The sequence below is a fragment of the Conger conger genome, chromosome 14 (genome assembly GCF_963514075.1).
Source record: "Conger conger chromosome 14, fConCon1.1, whole genome shotgun sequence".
In the NCBI taxonomy this organism is placed as follows: domain Eukaryota; kingdom Metazoa; phylum Chordata; class Actinopteri; order Anguilliformes; family Congridae; genus Conger; species Conger conger.
The window spans coordinates 23,116,533-23,136,470 of NC_083773.1; the positions used below are offsets into that span (position 1 = coordinate 23,116,533).

The 19,938-nt window shown below is 43.5% G+C and overlaps 1 protein-coding gene across 1 annotated transcript; it reads left to right on the plus strand.

Annotated features, from left to right (window-relative positions):
* Nucleotides 1-1,080: 1,080 nt before the first annotated feature.
* LOC133110632 (transmembrane protein 88-like) lies at nucleotides 1,081-7,362 on the plus strand. Its single transcript, XM_061220868.1, has 3 exons — nucleotides 1,081-1,216; nucleotides 2,735-3,044; nucleotides 5,124-7,362. Exons 2-3 carry the CDS (start codon nucleotides 2,736-2,738, stop codon nucleotides 5,349-5,351), a joined length of 537 nt encoding a protein of 178 aa, XP_061076852.1. The 5' UTR covers nucleotides 1,081-1,216; nucleotide 2,735; the 3' UTR covers nucleotides 5,352-7,362.
* Nucleotides 7,363-19,938: the final 12,576 nt, after the last annotated feature.

A 19,938-nucleotide genomic window follows, 5' to 3' on the forward strand; every position in this document is an offset into this window, starting at 1 on the left:
AGAGTGACAAAGAAAAAAAGGTGGAGGATAAACTAGGGAGAGAGAGAGAGTGAGAGAGTGAATGAGAGAGATAAACAAAAAAACCCTATATTTTTAAAGTAGCTCGACCACAGGTGATATCCCCCAATGGGGAGTGAGGAGAGGGGTATGGGAGAAAGAGAGAATGATATCACATCCTCCTCTCTGTCCTCACAACAGGGACATTTCAGCTTTCCCCAATCACTGTTTTTATGCATTATGCTGCATAAACACGGACAGAGAAGCATTCAGAACACAACAGAGACAGATAGAATCAGGCGCTGGCAGGCACACTGACAAAACACTATAAGTTCAAACCATTTTTGTGTTTATGCAGTGCTGTAGCTCCATCCCCCCGGTTACTGCCGCAACATCCCTGAGTTAATTTGTTCACTTGTTATAATGCCCCTAAGCCCATCATGCTGGGGGCATTATGCTGTAACTGTTTGCATTAAACATCCACGCATACAGCGCTCGAGGCTGCTGCACCTCCGAACCTGGCTGATTGATGTGGAGCAAAGAGAGCTCTAATTACATTTCAGACCTCCGTCATCCTCTCCCGCATTTTCCACTGTAATTCACTGGCATGTAGTTTTCGTGCCTTTATTTATTTATGTGGCTTTACAGAGAAACTGACTTGAAAGTTGTGCCAAGAACTTAAAAACTGGAAAAGTAGCTCATAAGAGGTTGGGACTGAGAATGCAGTAGGATATGATTTGAATATTTGCCATTAAATATGAACACACACATACCCTCTACCCACTTTCTCCTGTACATTGTATATTCCACCTGCGTCCCATCAAATACACTTTATTATTACTTGTGGCTCCAGCCACTCGCTTTCGTCGATGTGATCTCATCAACAGTATCGAACCGTTATTGGGAAACGGTCCGCCGTCGACACGCGCGCGCACACTGTTGTATATGTGTGTGAGAGACAGAGAGAGAGAGTGTGAGAGAGAGAGAGAGAGAGAGAGAGAGAGAGAGAGAGAGAGAGAGAGAGAGAGAGAGAGAGAGAGCCGTTACCGTAGCCGTTGCCCAGGCGTTTTGGTGTCTGTCATCCTCATTTTCTGAAAAGCTCTAAGTAACTGCACGATTGCCTCTGCACAGCGCAAACGCTTCGGGATTTGAACAGAACACGACCAACTACGGGACTCATCCTCGTTCTAGTGCCCGCAGACCCAAACAACATAGAAAGGTAGGTATCCAGTGCTCTTATAATTTTCAGTTTTTAATGATTTCATTATTATTATTATTATTATTATTATTATTATTATTATTATTATTATTATCACAATTTGTAACCGATAGAAAATCTTGGATAACAATAACAATTATTATTATAAGTGTGTTTAAATGTTTCTTTGTCATGAGGTCACAATAGGAATTATACAAATTATTTAAAATGATGATTTATATATAGCTACTCTTTATATGCATGATTATTGTTTTGTGAAGCCATGCAAATTATGCACATATTAAGACGGCAGTTAATTGAAATTCCATGCATTAGACAGGGCAGGCTACAAGTTCATGTTTAGTCAGCATCATGCAAATGTTGGTCTGAGATGCTTCTATTAGGACATGTCCTGAAATTGCAGATTGAGTAGGAAAGGTCGCGCAGTATGGTGCTGTTTTCGCCTCTAAAGGCAAGGTATACACCGGTGACGGACGGAGAGTAATTTAATTGGGAATGAATGATTAGCCGGGCTCTCTGCTAAGCGTGAAGGCTATGATCGATTACCGTTATTGATCCTACCAACACGGCGGGGGCGTGGCTGCGTATGTAAGTTTGCGCGTGCCTGCCTGCATGCGTGCGCGCGCGTGCGCGCGTTAATGCAAATTGACGAAATTTGTAATTTTGTCTTGTCAAGGATTTTTAATATGCATGAGGTGTGGGTCATTTTAGAAAAAGAATATTGCCGGAGGGGACAGTTTCTACCCTCCTTCAACTCATATTTTCATCTTCCTTCATCCTACAGTACCTTTCAGGTCCTGCAGACATACATAATTTAATTCAGGCCCTCCCACTCCATACACCCCCTCCCCCCAGCTGCATCCAGTACCCCCCACCGTTTATCTCATTCATCATTTACACCGACAGGAAATAAACACACCATTAAGTACATAAACCTGAGTGACCAGCTCCACAAGCTACACTGTCATCTACTGTACCTTAACAAAGGCAGCTCCCCCTCCCTGCTGAATGACAGTAATAGTATAATGTAATATAAACATCTATAATGTAATATAGAAACAGAAGAAAGAGCAGAATAAGGGACATGGACAACACCAAAACCAAGGAAATAAAGAAAGCTGCACAGTCATAGCACTGTCACCTGAGTGCTTATATTTATGTATTTGTTTGTTTTGCGTTGGGCGTTCCTGAGCAGACAGATGTGAAGTATTCCCCCATGTTTCTCTCCCCAGTTTTCTCCAGTCTATGAAACTGTGCCTAACCACGCATATCCTGCAGTCTATGAAACTGTGCCTAACCAGCAATGTGCATATCCTGCAGTCTATGAAACTGTGCCTAACCAGCATAACCACGCATATCCTGCAGTCTATGAAACTGCCTAACCAGCATAACCATGCATATCCTGTACAGCAGCCTATCTTGTTACACTCTTCTCATTTTATACCTCTCTCTCTGTCTCTCTCTATCCCCCTCTCTATACCTCTCTCTCTGTCTCTCTCTCTCCCTCTCTCTCTGCAGGATGTGTGGTATGGATGTGGATCTGGAGGGAGAGGGGGCTGGAGTGGAGGAGGAGAAGGAGCAGGAGCAGGAGGATGAGTATGGCGTGGGGGAGCGCGTGCAGATGCTGCCCCCGCCCACAGCGCACAGCGGAGCCGGGGTGTGGGGGGGCAGGCGGGGGCCCGCGGGGCGGCTGGTCTGGGGCCTGGGGCTGGCGCTGTGGAACGCAGGAGTGGCAGTCGTGTGTGCGCTGGTCCTGACCGGGGTGTTCACCGTGGTACTGCTGCCTGCTACCCTACTGCTGTCAGCCGGCTTCCTCTGTCACACACGGGTGAGGGTCAGCCGAAACCAGAGCATTAACCACTCACGGGTCAGCTGAAACCAGAGCATTAACCACTCAGGGGTCAGATGAAACCAGCACACTAACCTTTCAGGGGTCACCCTAAACCACTATATTAAAAAATCAGGGGTCAAATTAAACTGGGACATGAAACATTTATGCAAAACCTTTTAATACAAGCAAAACTAGTAACATGACCAATGATTGCTTGTGGTATTTGCTTTGTCCCAATCATTGGTTGTGCAACTAAAATGTTTTGCACAAACTAATGGTCTGTGTACTGTACCACTGTGAGCAGACAATGCACAGAACTCGCAGATTACACTTCAGGTTCAAGTTAAAACTAATTTCATTCAATTTCCCAGAAAAGGGCCGGCAGGATGGAAATGCACTTTCGCCCAAACACAAAGAGCCAGGGGAATTAGAGAGAGGCACGCCACCGCGGAGACAGCAAAGCCTTTCACGCAACGCGTGATGCTGCAGTAGCACTGCATACAGTACAGTGTGCCCTGCTAAGTGCACACAAATAACACCCTACACGTACTTCACCATAATCAAGCTCTGCAAAGAGCCAGGCTGGAAGCTTTTTTTCACTTGAGTGGCAAATGTATAGAAGTCCAACAGGTTCCAAGCCGCTACACAAGTGGCTCATGATCTTTAAATGTCCTCCCTGAAAAACCCCCCAGATCAGATATTATTGCATCTTCTTGGACTGGGGTGGAGAAAGTTATTTGTGGAAAATTCCCCTTAAATCCTTAATTTTCCTGTATACAATATATTCTCTCTCTTGCTCCGGCCCCCCCTGAGTTAATGAACTGTAGTCAAGCTGTCCCCCCCTCCAGAGTGAGAATATAACGAGCAGTGGGGGAGAGTGATGTTGGCCTGCTGGGGTCTCTGCCAGTGATGTAGGGAAGAGGAATGAGAAGGAGGCAGGGAGTACGAAAGTAAGAGTGTTTTTGTGTGTGTAAGCAAGTTTGTGGGTAAGCAGTCGTGGGTAGGGAATTCCTGTAAAATACATTCACAAAGAAAGGTTTCATAAATCAGCCAAGCAAGTCTTACAGCACACATTCCTACAGAGTCAGTGTGTGTGTGTGTGTGTGTGTATGTATGTGTGTGTGTGTGTGTGTGTAAATTTATGTGTGTGTGTGTGTGTGTGTGTGTGCCTGCTGAGAGAGAGATGGATAGATTTTCACATATACTATATTTTGTGTATGTCTAATGAATCCAAAACAGTGCATCAACACCTGTTTCTCCCTCACTCTGGTCTCCCACCCCCCTCTGTGTTTATCTCCTCATCGTTACTCTGACAGCTTATTGACAGCTCAGGGGATTATGACAGCTCTAGAGCATGTTCACCCATGAGCTAACAGGGAGGTGGGGGTAGGGGGTGCTGGTAGACAGTCTGTTACACACTGCCACCTCCCATCTCCTGCGCTCCTGCTCTGTCATAGTCCCTGGTGCTCTGTCATAGTCATGCCATCTCTCTATGTCTCCAGGTCTGGATAACTAAACTAACTATAGTTATAAAAATATATACACTCTGTGAGCACTTCATTAGGTATTTATTAGACTTTTTGGTCTTCTGCTGCTGTAGCCTATCCACTGAGAGGTTTGACGCGTTGTGTGTTTAGAGATGCATTCCACTATTGTAATGCATGGTTATTTGTCAGCTTTGACCAGTCTGGCCCTTCTCCTCTGACTTCTCTCATTAACAAGGCATCTTACTGGAAAACCTGCTCACCATTCTCTGCAAACCCTAGAGCCTGTTTTATGTGAAAATCACAGGAGATCAGCAGTTTCTGAGATACTCAAACCACCCTCTCTGGCACCAACAATTATTCCACGGTCAGAATCACTTAGATCACATTCATTCCCCATTCTGACATTTGGTCTGAACAACAGCTAAACCTCTTGACCACAGCTGCATGCTTTTATGCAGTTCCTGCCACATGATGAAATATTTGCATTAAGGTGTACAGATCGACCTAATAAATTGCTCACAGAGTGTATAGTTACTGTGTATAGTTACAGTTATCGTTAACTCTTTCCCTCCCACCTGTCCCACGCCAGGTGCTGAACTCCCCTATGCCGATGTGCCGTTACCTGGACGACAACAGCTGCTCCGCCCTCATCATCCTGGGCTTCGTCATGATGTCACCCCTGGTGGTGCTGGCGGCAGCCATGTTCTGTGGCCTGGTGCGCAGGCTCCGCCTCCTCCTGCTGTTTCAGCCAATGTCGCGCGCTTGCTACCGCGGCGGGGGCTGGGGCTGGAGCGGGAATGTTCGGGCCTGGGTCTGACCCGTGTGGCGTGGCAGTCCGGAGGTCCCTCAGCATTCCCGTCCTCTGCTGTGTGTTCTACCCCAAACTGTAATTACTTTAACCATGTAACTGTGGACATACTGTATCCAAACAAGGAAGAGTTCACAGTGTCCTGTGATTCTGTGATTTATGATTTTGGACTCCCCGTTCATCCGCTGCTGGAGGGCCACCTCGCCTCACAGATCACAGGTAAATCAGTTGGTCGGCTGGTAGCTTTGAGGAAATATGTAGTCTTACCTTAGAATAGTTACCTTAGAACAGTCATTTATTTTTCATTGATAACTGTCTATTTTATCAAGAAAAGAAAATGTGCTTGTTGAGGGTATCTTTGTAACTAATACATATTGGTACCATTTCATCATGTTCTTTCCTCAGGAGTTAGAATATTATGCTATCCACAATCAGCAGAACACATCAGGAATGGAAAATCTGTTTAGTTACACTTGCTTTCCACTGATAGACCAAAAATGGCCCAGGTTCCTAATGAACTTTCTTATCAACTGGCAGGCCTAGCGGATACAATCGTGTTTTCATTAGCCCCTGGTTAGCCATTCCAATGTCATTGTTTTGGCTAGCTGTTCTGCAAGGTTTGCACTTGGTTTAGTTTTGCTGCACTTATTGGCATTCTTTTGTCGCTACAGCCAGGAATAAAAAGATTTTAACAACACCCGAGTTAACTGGCCCTCAAGGCATCGGAAATGTCAGACGAACACTTGTGAAGGCTGGAAGACTGAAATGTCTTTATAGCCGGACCAGCTGCTCCTGTCCGGGATTTACAATACATTTATCACTTTGCATAACTTAGGTTTAACATATCACTCTTTTGCACAGCTAGATTTTACTGAACCAATTCAGGTTATTAACATGGCTCAAGGGCACACTGGAATTCTCTAAAAACAAAATAGGACTTGCAACTCTCTGGTTATGGTTAAGCTCCGTTAACATTAGTCCACACTTCCTCTCCTTCTAGACGCTTGTCTACATCGTAGCACAGATGACAAATAAAGCTTTCAGTTCCTGCTCTTCACGCGCTGGTGCTCTTCTGCACTGGAATAGCATATACCTACATTTCTCTCAATGTGTTCGCTGGCGGGCTAGCAACATAAAAATGAACCATAAAGCTTAATTTCCAAATGAAAAAGAAAATAACAAATTGTGATGCATCATCAAATATCACCAAGCCAATTAATATAATCGAAGCACAAGAAGCTATACGAAGCCAGTTTAGAGCACCCACAGGTTCACATGCCGAAGAAATTCACATGGCTCATCATAACATCCGAGTTAATAAAAAAAGATTTGCTTGCAAGGTTTTATATTTATGTTTACATGCTTATGCTATATGTTTTGAGGGAGAAAAATCACTCACTGGGATATAGGAATTCAGGGAGCAACAAATTCCATGTGGCATGTAGAAATTATCGATTCAGCAAAATATAATCAGATAGGAACAAATGGAAAAAGCAGATATCCCAGCCAACATTCTTTACCACTAGAAAAAAAGCATGTGGGTTGTTTATGAAAGCCTCGTTAAAAAAAGAAAAAACAGTTTCCTGCTGAGAAAAGAATTTATATTACTGGTTTAACTTCACATCCCAGGCTTTAGTTGTTCTCATTACTTGTTCTAGCCTTCTGAAGTACTGCAGTGTTCGGTTAGTTACAACCCTGTCTGACCGAACATACTCAGATAGGCATTAATTTGGGAAAGATGGAAACACCATTTCTGATGCATTATGGTATAGCTGAGGTCAGCCTAGGAGAGCCTCTAGGGCTGTAAGACAGAACTGCTGTCCATCAGTGCTACCTACCAAGGGTGTTCACGTCACAGACTGAAGAAAGAGAGCAGCAGTCGTTAAACCTTGTATTTATCTGTGTAATTTATTTGTATATTTTATGTATCTACTGTATGCACATTTTCAACTCTGTAGCTGGTCATTGCAGCAGTTCTGTATTCAGTCAAATGTGATTAAAGAAGGAACATTTTATCAGATTGAGGATGAGAAGTCTTCTTATGTAAAATACAGGCAGTAACGCATTAATCCTCCCACCCACCTGTGTAAATACACACATACACACACACACGCAAACACACACATGCACACACACACACACACACACACACACATGCACACACACACACACACATACTGCACTTACCCACCTGTACAAACATACACATACTCACTCACTCACACGCAGACACATGCACACACACACACACACACACACACGCACACACACACATACTCACTCACTCACACGCACACACATGCACACAGGCACACACGTATGACCACTCAGATTTGATTCAACTTGATTCATTATCATTGAAAGATCAGATCAAGCTTCAAGATCATTATAATGCAACTCGCTTTATACTCACTTTTTATTTTTAATTTAGCATTATTTCACTTAAGTCACATCCGCGATTGAACAGCAGTAGCTCTCAATGCAGGCTTTGCACAAACGGCCACATTTGACTTCAGTGTTGAATCCATAGATTGAATTTGACCTGCTCTGAGAGTAAGCCTGCAGACATGCTGGTTTAGAGCGCTCAGAGAGCAAGGAAATGACATTCTGTTCCCACAGCCTCAGACATTGCAGGCACAAGGTTTAATGTGCCATAATGCCAGCGGCTTTTATACCCAACACTTTATCCTGAATTTAACTTTATTTCTCCTGAATACATTTGTACGACCTTCCCATTATAAGTACCGTTCATCAATCCAGGACAAAAACAGTGCAGAACAGAACACGGGTTATCCATAGAGCATGCAAGAACAGGAGAATAGAACAGAACACAGGTTCTCCATAAAGCATGCAAGAACAGGAGTACAGAACAGAACACAAGTTCTCCATGGAGCATGCAGGAACAGAAGAACAGAGGAGGACAGAACACAGAACAACATTTTATAAAGTCTATACAAGCATTTATTTTTAGTTAAGCTTCATTTATCCAGCTTAGTCACCCTTTTGTCAGTGAATCCTGGAACCTGTATGTCATTGGACTGTGGCTGGAAACCGGAGTCTCCGGAACAAACTCACGCACAGTGATATTCCACCCAGGAGTCCATTTCAGATGCATTTATGGAAAGACAAAGTGCTGAACAGCAATCCACATTTCATATTTTTCCTTCCTTGACATTTTGCAGTTGTTTTCAAATTAAAATAGAGCAGTCTTTCTTTTTAATGAATGACATTTTGTTTTACCTTGCTTTTGCTGTATGCTGATCTGAAAAATGAATAGAGTGGAACTTGTTTATTTCTGCATTTGATGCATAGCGGATTTGAGTCTCTCTCTCCCTGAGAGTTTGGGGGCTTGGAGGTCACAGAAGTGTATAAAACACCTGTCTCATTTCATAGCAGCCCTCTTCACACCTGACTGGCCTAAATATCAGCAATGCAGATGCTCCACCAGAGCAGATTTTATTGTGCACTAGCAAGGACAACCAATGCAAACTCCTCCTGTTTGCACAGTACAGTTTGTGACAGTGTATACTCAGGACAACCCTCACCTACCCTACCCCAAGTTATTAGTCACCATGACAACTTGCTTCCAAGGGGGTTTTGCCATGGCAACAAGATTTAGTTGGAGGGAACCGGCATTTAAGGTAATGATAAGAGTGATTACCAGAGCAATGATTTAAGTAATTCATACTAGGGCATACAGGGGCACAGGACAGCATGGAGTGGAGGGGCATGCACAACATGGACACAGAAGTTAATGTGGGACCCTGGTGAAAGTAATGGAAAGAGCTGTGCAGAAGCAAGAGGTGACTGTATATGTCTGTGATTTGCATAGTCTCATGGAAGGTGACTGTGTACTTATTCAGGAATAAATTAGTCAATTCATATGAGAGCCCAGCAGAACATTACATTTACATAGCCTATATACTGTATATACACGGCAGCATTCAGACCCTGCCTCAAAAACACTACATTCACAAATACACACTCATGCACACACTGACCACTGTTAATTAACACACATAAACACACACTCACACAGACCCTGCCTAATAACACACACATATGCACACATGCACACACACACACACACACACAATCAGACACACTGACCACAGCTAATGAACATGCATATAAACACAGAAATTTCCCTCAGGATGAATAAAGTATCTATCTATCTAAGTATCTATCTATCTATCTAGAATCTCACACTGACCCTGCCTAATAAACACACACAGGCAGACACACACACACACACTGATTGATGTTGCCTAATAAATATAATACACGCAATCACGCACACACACACATACACACACTGATGCTGCCTAATGATTCAGTACACGCAAACACACACATACACACACTGATGCTGCCTAATGATTCAGTACACACAAACACACACACACACACACACACAGACACACACACACACACACACACACACACACACACACACATTGATGCTGCCTAGTGATTCAGTACACCCAAAATGCACACACAGCGGTAGTGCTGAAATGGGTCCGGAATGTGTTTACAGAGTGACACTGAGAGACAGGAAGCAGTATGAGCACAGCAGACAGCGGACAGGGACCAGCGGCACACACTGTCCAGCCCCCCTGTTCCGTTCCCACACAGCCACAGCAAGGGCTGATGGGAAGGTGATTGACACGTCATTCCAAGTTCAACATTCCAGAGCCATAGACTTTTATGGTGGGGTTGGGGGGGGGGTGATGTCAGCCCATTTCTTCTCCTTTTAACATCACAGGACAGCATGACCCATAACCACATCAAGTCGCGCTCCAGTCAAACAGAAAAGCCTCTCACTGCCTCCTGCAATACCACACTCTCTCCTCACACAGAGTATGGAAGGCACCCCCAGCAATACCACACTCTCTCCTCACATAGAGCACAAAGGCACCCCCAGCAATACCACACTCTCTCCTCACACAGAGCACAAAGGTGCCACATGACGGATGACAGCTACAGGAGTGAGCACAGGCGTGATTGACATTGTAACACGCAACGTCCGTGATGAGGCGGTGGTTATAAGTGAGGGCGACAGCACGGGTGCCAGCGAAGGAGGTGACAGCACAAACCCTGATTGCAGTGCATGTGAGTTGGCAAGCCTGTGTGTGTCAGTGTGTGTGTTTATTATGGCTGTGTGTGTTTCTGTGTGTTGTGTCAGTGTGTTTCTTTGGCTGGGTATGTGTCTGTATGTGTGTGCATGACCCTGCCTTGCCTCTCATCACCAGTTGCAACACCTGCTCTCTCTCTCTCTCTCTCTCTCTCTCTCTCTCTCTCTACTGCATTGTTGCAGCAATTACCACCCAACATCATTACTGCTGGCGGTGATCACATGAACATAATCACAGTGCTCAGGAAGGGGAGGGTGGCACCTTGTTGTTTCTGTAGCTCCAGTGTCTATGTGACCCAAGAGGTCTTATGATCATAATTGTATTCAGTGTCAATGAATATGTCTGATGGTGTCTGTCTGTCTGCCAGCCTGCCTGCCTGTCTGTCTGTCTTTCCCTAGGACTGTCCTGTGTATGAAGTTCCTCCCAGCCTGCCTTTCTGCGGGACTGTCTGTTCAGGTTTGGAAGTGTTTCAGCCACAGCACGTAGGCTAACCCTTCTGCATAGACAGCAAGGAAAATTGCACACCATTCACCACAGATAAACCGCACATCGACCATGCAGGACATTGGCATAATATAAATGAGCGTAGGACCAAGCACAGAGCTGGAAACACATATTTGCCTGCAAACAAACAAACACACAAACACACACGCACACAAACACGTCCGTGTAAACACACACACACACACATGCAAACATGAACAAACAAACACACACACACTCACTCACTCACACACAAGCACACACACACAGACCAGAACACCTGCAATGCCATTCACTGCAGATGTCAGACTGCGTAGGCAGATAGAAAATGTGAAACACTTCAGTGCCTAAAAATATCTTTGAAGAAGGGTTTAATCAGCGACATTATCACAAGTTATATTAAGGGGGTACAGTAAGTAATTGAAAACAGACTGTGAACCGCGTAACCCAGAAGACATGGAGGTCATTCCACACCTGCTGCTGAGAGGTAATGTTCTGCCTTGGAGAGCTCTTCAGTGCCAAGTGTATCCCGGTTTTCCAAACGAATGCTGCAATCACAGCAGAAAATATCCAGGAGGGCCATGTTCTTTGCACAAGTAATGTGATATCTCTACATGGTAGCTATACATTGTAACCGACTACATCAGTGCCTTTTTATTTTCTTTAATTGCGTGTCACACATTGTGCTCCTAGCACTCCGATGGCCTCGGCTTTGAATGGTAACTTACAGCTGAAACAGGAGATAAAAATGTGACAGGGAGAAAGAGGAGGGGGAAGGAGAGAACTGTGAAATTTATACCATTGCATGCAGAAAAAAATACATTCACTTATTTCTTGTCTTTCATATTACTGTAAGTATTGTTTTCAATATTAAATGGATGTATTTTATATAGATATATATGCTTTGGCAATACAAAATGTCATGTTCTGTAATGCCAATAAAGCAAACTGAATTGACAGAAAGGGGAGAGAGGAGTGATACAAGTAACGTGGCAAAGAGCAGAAGCAAAATAGAGAGGGAGAGGAGAGAATAAAACAGTGAGAGAGGAGCAGGAAATATGACTGGTGCACCACTAACCACCATTTCTTTCAAGCTTCATCTCTCTCTCAATCACTCTCTATCCCTTTCTTTGCCTCTCTCCCTGCCTGGGAGGGTTGTTTGGGTTTGTTTTTTTTTTGTTTTTTTTGAGGCTCTATAATTTATGTTTTTGAATATTGTTCCAATAAAAGGGTTTTAAAATCAAGTCTATCTCTCAATCTCTCTCTACCTCTCTCTCAATCTCTTTCCCTCCCCCTCTCTCAAACTCTCTTCCTCTTAATCTCTCACTCCCTCTACCTCTCAATCTCTCTCAATCTCTCTCCCACTCTCCCTCTCTCTCCCACTCTCTCTCTCTCCCTCTCTCTCCCTCCCTCAACCTCTTTCATGGAAATGAGTCTCTCAGTTGTCAGTCTGCATACAACGACTCCTCTGCAGTCACCACACTGCCTATTGCAGAAAATTACTGCTATTGTGGTATTTACCGCACTTTGTGCACTCCCGCTCTCTCTCTCTCTCGCGCTCTCTCTCTCTCTCTCTCTCTCTCTCTCTCTCTCTCTCTCTCTCTCTCACTCCCTTCCTCACCTTTTGGACAACTTTCAGTGGGTATGAAATAAAAAATCTCCCCTCTCCCCGGTTTTGGACTGTAGTAACCTTTTCTCCACCTTTGTGTCTGTCTGCAGTGAAAAGCGTCAGTCCTCTTCAGCTTCGGTCTTTCCCACAGTTTCAGGCCCAGATTTGATCCTGATACCCAACTGAGCGGCTGCCTGCTGTCCAGTGTGCTCCCGCTCTCATTTGCAGGGCGTGAGAAGGCCGATCTTTCACTCCACTCCTTTGTGTGCTCCCTCCGTGCTTTTATCTCTTTTGTTCCTCTTTCCGACAATTTGTTCCTAATCATGGCAATTCCAGCCCGTGTGTTTCTTTTGACTTCTAGGAGGGAAAAAAATAATCAATTGTTCTCCCAGCCCTGAGCTCTTCTATTAACACTGTCCTGTTCCTTACTTTCTGAATTAAAGTTGCTTCAGAAAAACTGAATTCTATCATTGCTCTGGTAAATTACAATTCAAGTCCAGCAACGGTTGATTGCCAGAACAGCAGTATTTCCAAAGCGACAGGCTGATAAATGCATCTGGAAAGCGTGAAACACAATAATAATCACCACATTGGCAGAAACAATATGAATACTGCAAGGTAAAAAACAGCCACTCTCAATGTGTGACGGAATCAGTTACAGTTTCCGCTAGTCTTAGATTAGATGTCTTGTTTTTATGTGTCTGAGCATAATTTATTCTGTGTAGGTGAAATCAAAATGGCTACCTAAACATCAGTCCATAACTGAGTCAAAATGTCAGAATGCTTAAATGCAAGTTGTAGTGGGCCTGTGCTACCCACAATAAATTAAAATCCGTTAGACATTTAGTATCCATCCAATTATGAATCCACAAATGCAAATGCAAAAATACAGTGTACAGGTAGAAACTTGCAAGCTGTGGAACATTCCAGTGCAGTGTGATTAGGGGTGTGGCAAATGTCTCATGACTTCAAATAAATGCGTTCAGTGGCTGAATGGGAGTGGGGTTAACCCACCTTAACATCTTAAATCAGACCCCAAAGACCTGGTTTCACAAAAGACAAGAAGTTTAAGTATACAAACTTCTTTCACCCTCAACCTGTAAATCACTCTGCTTTATCCCACAACATCTTCAGCTTTTGGGTTTTTTGTCAGGTTATCTCTTCATTTCGACACGCTCCCTTTCTTTCTCCTGCAGTCTCAACATGCCTTCATCTGAGCGAAAACAGGAAATGAATCAGGCTTTGGTGTGGCTATTTGTGAGCTTGAGAGGGCAGCAGACAGGTGGGTGCATGCAGAGAGTGCACAATGATCCAACCACACTCTGGTCCGTGGTTGCCAAGGCTTTTAAACAAGATGGTTGCTCACAAGTCACGATCCTGAAATGTACACTTTACAGAGGAATCAAGCAGGGGACCAGAAACAGGGTAGTACAAAAACCAAAAAAAACACACTGTGTGTCACAATTATGGTAGCGTGTACATATTTGCATCGGGAAAACAAGTGCACATCGGTAATGGTGCACTTCAAAACCTTTGGAGCTTGTCAGAGAAGAGAAATATAATTAACTGATAACTAAACTGTCAAAATACAAGCATGCACTCCCCTCCAAAGCACATAATGTCACGCCTCCACATTTCACACCATGGCCGATATGTCAAATCAAATCAATTTTACTTTCATTTGTACAGGGCTTTTTACAGAGAACTGTCATTCTATATTTACACAAATTGGGGAAAAACCAGGTCTGAACCCCCAACAAGGAGGCCCAGTCAGACACTATACGTGCCATTCAACAGGCACGCTATGAGCACCAGATCAAGCAGCAGGGGGGAGGATGAGATTTCACTGTTCCACTCCAGCTAATTAAGTGTTGCCCTGCAGCACTGCAGGCGACATTCAGCACTGGCTAAGTCTGGATTTGAAAACCAAACCATGGGCCGCATCAATCCACTGGAACTGCCTTATCATACTTCAGCTAGAGCTAGCTTTAGCTTTCATCAGAATCACTGACCAACAAATGCCTGCATTTGAGCTCCGTATTTTAAATTGCATTTGAAAAAGTAATTTTGAAAGTAGTATGGAATCTTAAGGAAAGACTTGAAAACACCTGAAAATACCTTAAATCAGGGGTGTCAAACTTCCCAGGGGGCTGCAATGTCTGCAAGTCTTTGTAGTTTTAGCTGCCAATTAAAGCCTTGAGAACAAGGAATGTGGATTATTTACCCAATCAATAACAAGCAAATCAATGTACCTGGGTGCTGAGAACAACCCAAAACTCAGACTCTGCAGACCTCCAGGACTGGAGTTTGACACCTAAAAATACAGGCATCTGATTCATGAAGCATTTTACACAGTTTACATATACAGTACATGTATCCATAATAAGATAGACAAAAAATAATATAAAATAAAAAGAGGGGAAAAGATAGTTCCCTGAAAGTAAATATAAATGTGGAATTTTAGATCATATATTTTTGGAGGCATTTACTGTATATGTGTATATCGATTATCAAGAATGTGAGGCATTTAAAACCTTACAAGAAGGTCACATTCAAGGGTAACATGCAATGCATGTAATTGTTTCAGATAAGTTCAAATGAAATGTAGCATGCAAATGAAATTGGAAAGAAGTTGAAATTGAAGCATAATCATAATTAAAACAAGTTGCAAGTTGCAAGAATATGGTAATTTCAGAAACATAAAAGTGAAAATATTGGAATGAGGGCCCTGAAAAGACAGAAACACAGAATTAAAAGAAATAGATGTATTAGAGGGAGAGAGGAAATCATTTTTTAAAGGATCAGCAGATGAGAAAGGTCATTACGAGATTTCACATTGACTTTCCTCATTGGAGAACACGGAGAATGGAGATTTAGAGATGGGTGACGATCGATGCTGAAAAAGAGGCCATCTCAGAAAGATAACAAATCTGAGCCAGAATTTAGCCGATTTTAACACCTGTTGAATTGCTGCTGTTGTGCCCATGAGCAAGGAATTCAACAGAAATTGAATCAGCAAACATTCTGGTGTTTAAATGTTTAAAGCAAGCATTCTGGTGTTTCAATTGAAAACCTCTCTCATGAAGGAGCAAAGGCAGAATCCCATCAGGCTTCATTTAACATCATAAATAAAGAAATTTCTACACACAGTGGCTGGCATATGGCCAAGTCATCGTGATACTGGCCAACTATATTAATATTGTAGAGACTGGACGTGCATCTTGAGTAACTCTGACGCAAGCACACATACATGCGCGCACACTCAAGCAAACACTTGCGCACACTGTCTATAGGCAAATGAGCACAGTAAACAGTGGCCTCAGGCTAAAACAGGCTTCCCGTTCTGCACTGGGAAGGTGACAGGCAGACTACCGCTGTGTGTTCAACAGCACAACAGAAGGCTGTATAGGGCAGACAGCCGCTCGTGTAGACCTGCCTGCTCAAACACAGCCCCTGGAACACACTCCGCTGACAGCCTCTGCTTCTCTCCTCCTCCCTCTCTTTCACCCTTTCATCAGCGACACTGACAACAGTGGATGGGGGGGAGAGAAAGTGTGTCAGCCATTCAGAGCCTGAGGCAGGGAGAGAGAGAGAGAGAGAGAGAGCAAGAGAGGGAGGGTAAGAAAAGTATGATGAAGAGGAAGTTGAGGGATTAAACAGATGGAAGGAGAAGAGGGGACGGTGGGGGAGATCACATGTGAGATGGGAGAAGAGGTAGGAGAAAGCAGAGATGGAAGAGTGCAATTTTGTTATTGTCTGGAGCTGAACACTCATTATTCTGTCATCAAGACGGAACATTCCACACACCTGGACACATCCGGCGACAGCAAAACAGGTGTGCTTTGCTTCCTTGCCATATACGCACACACACGCACACACGCACACACAAATACAGAATTTGTTGCTACTTTTCTGAAAATAAGTCAGTCCGACTTACACACTTATCACAAGTAGGTGCTGCTCGGGCGGATGTTTGCACCTAATGTGCAAATTGTATTCACAGCAATGAAATGAAGCAGGGCAGGTCGCCACGGTGACATGAATTTGTGTCACAGTCAATCAAAGGGAAGGAGAGGGTGCAGAATGCCGTCCTCACCGCATAACCACATACAAATAGCTCATACTCACCCACATATAATAACCAAATATACACTCAGTGAGCACTTTATTAGGTATTTATTTAATGTTTTTAGACTTATTAAGTCTTCTGCTGCTGTAGCCTATCCACTTAGAGGTTTGACACATGTTCAGAGATGCTCTTCTGCATACCACTGTTGTAGCGTGTGGTTATTTGCATTACTGTCACCTTCCTGTCAGCTTTGACTGGTCTGGCCATTCTCCTCTAATCTCTCTCATTGTTTTTGCCCACAGAAATGCTGCTCACTGGAATTTTCACACCATTCCCTGCAAACTCTAGAGACAGTTGTGGTGAAAATCCCAGGAGATCAGCAGTTTCTTTGACACTCAAACCTCCCTGTCCAGCACCAACAATCATTCCATGGTCAAAGTCACTTAGATCACATTTCTTCCCCATTCTGATGGTTTATCAGACCCATATCTACATGATTGGCTGCCAAACAATTGGCTGATTAGATAATTGCATGAATAAGTAGGTGTACAGGTGTTCCTAATAAAGTAAGGGTAGTTGATGAATACACCCCCCACACACAATCACACAATTCCTGGCCTCAGCTGTGTCTGTGTGCTGTGATTATCCGCCTGGCTCACACCTCTTCCTGCCAGCAGCAGAGCTCTGCAGGTAGGCCAGGGAACAGAGCAGGCTGGAATCCCTGCTGCCCACCCCTGGGGGAATGGGGTCAGGTTGAAAAAAGCACAGCTGTCAGGGAAACTCCGAACAAATGTCTGTGTGAAGAGCTGAAAGAGAGGGAAGAGGGAGAGGAGAAAAGGGAGAAAGGAAAGAGAGAGAGAGCAACAGAAAGAGAGTGAGAAAAGACATGCAACAGAAACAAAGAACATATAGAAGCGGTAAAGTGAGAGAGATCTAGTTGATCATCCAAACAGAAGTTCTGAGAACCCAATGGAAGATTAAACTCAAAAACCAACTCAGCTCAGTGTACAAAATGCAAAATGGAAGACACTTGGGCCCTATGCAAAATATAACAGCAATACCAAGTCAGTTAGTAATATCTATATTTGAGATATAGTTCAGAATCTAATACCCTACATGAACATATGCCTATGTATAGCTTGTCTGGGTTTGTGTTGTATATGTTATTCACACAGGTTTAAAGGAAGGCTACTTCAGCCCACTCTTCCTTTCTTACATTGGCTGCCAAATCCTTTTAGGCATTTCTATTGCCGTGGAGACCTGCACAGACAAATTCATGCAGGAAAACAACTGGCAAAAATTCTGCACAAACACATTCTTCTGCTTCAGATCAGCATAAAAAAAGCAGTGAATAATTGCTACCGAAAAAATATTGTTTCCATTTGGTTTTATGCACTGCTTGTTGCTTTTTTCTCTTTCATTTGGTTTGATTTGTAGTCTGTTAGTTTAGTAAAACAACTGCGATGGCATACCTGCAAATTCCAAGTATAAGGATGTTAGCATATCTGAAAAACAGGATGTAGTGTAACGGGGCAGTAGAGGGGGCAGGAAGGCAGTAGCACATGGTGGTAATTAACAGCTTCCATCCCTCCCACCTGATGGGACCCTCTGCAGTCTTCCAAGACAATTTTCAACCTAACAGATTTCATAATTATATGTTTAGCAGAAGCATATAAGAATAAGAGCAACCACATATTGACAAGCATCTGTAATTCCTGCAGTGTGCACCTCTTATGAACCTCTACCTTCTGGGCCCACAGTCAGCCACATGCTGCATGCCCCTCCCCTCCCCTCCCCTGACTGTTGGGCTGTCTCTCACACACACGCACCTCTTTATACGTCAAACGTCTCGCCAAACTCCCTGGACATTTAACTTGACCATTTTGTAATGTAAAACTCACACATATAAACTCTGACACTTAGCCCCCGGTAATTAGCCTCAATGCGCATCGTTGCTGAATAAATAATGGCCTTCTGTTAGAAGTAGCCTTTTGTTCTGAGTTCAATTTAGCTATCCCCTAAATGCCTCGTCTCAATTAAATGTCAGCCTGGCACTACAGGCCATATTGTTTTGAGACAACACAGTTTGTATCCAATCTTTTTTGGGGGGAGGGATGAAATCATTAGTGATGTTGTTATGTGGGCTGTACAAATTGTATCAAGCCCACGCAAATGAATAATAAAGTGTATTGCTATTGATTATTATTAACTGGGATTGCTTTGTCTTTGTCAAGTGTCCCCTGTGTTTAAATGTGATTGTTTCAGTGTGATGGTGGTGACTATTTTCACGTAAGCTGTTGAGAAATATTGTGATGGTGAAGAGTCACAAACTCGCCTCCCTTCTTTCCCATCTCATCAGAAAGATTCAGCTTTTCCGAACATCACCAGCAATGAGAGAACCACAAAGAAAGCTTACCAATCTACACCCAGCCAAAATGGCAGACCAACGGTCTCTACTTTGGGCAAACTACAACACAATTCAAAGCATCACAACCCACATAGGAGCAAACTACAACACAATTCAAAGCACCACAACCCGCAGTAGAGCAAACTACAACACAATTCAAAGCACCACAGCACAACACTGCTGAAAACACAGCACAAGCTAGGTTTTTAGACAGCTGGTAACTGGTTGCCCAGTTCAGACAAGCTCCCAGATTGACATGCTGGCTAAGCACTAGCTGGCTAAGCAGCTCATACCCAGCTAGACCAGTTTATGACCAGCTTGGCCATGCTGGTTGACCAGCGCATACCCAGCTAGACCAGTTTATGATCCAGAGCTAGATTGTACAGCAGGGAAAAGCACCACAAGACGCTGAAATAACCAGAAATCCAACAAAACATAAAATTAAAAAGAACAAAATAATTATTTCAAAGTACCACATCTCAGTAAACCAGAAGCATGGTATAAATATAAACAGTAGACACACACAGTCCCACAGAGCAGCAAAGATGGCAATCCCTCAATGCAGCTAATGCACAACTCCACAATATTGCATGCGCACCCAACAACCAAGCAATGGTGCCACACAGCTGTGAGAAACGTGTTTGGAATAGATTACTCAAGACAGTATCTACCAAAAAAAAAAACATTATTGAAATGGGACTGCAAGTGCTCAGATGCAGCCAGAAAACTATGAAATAGTGTGTACCAGGGTAACAACAGCATAATAAAAGGAAATCATCCAAACAACAACTGCATGGCAAAAGACACAATGAAGAACAATGCTCTATAATGATCTCAATTTCATACCCCAGTGAGTCACTCTGCATTCAGCACAAAAGACAATTACAATGCAA

Coding starts and splice junctions, on each gene's coding strand:
- LOC133110632 (XM_061220868.1), top strand. CDS start 2,736: ATGTGTGGTATGGATGTGGATCTGGAGGGAGAGGGGGCTGGAGTGGAG. Junction 3,045..5,123: donor GCTTCCTCTGTCACACACGG/GTGAGGGTCAGC, acceptor GTCCCACGCCAG/GTGCTGAACTCCCCTATGCC.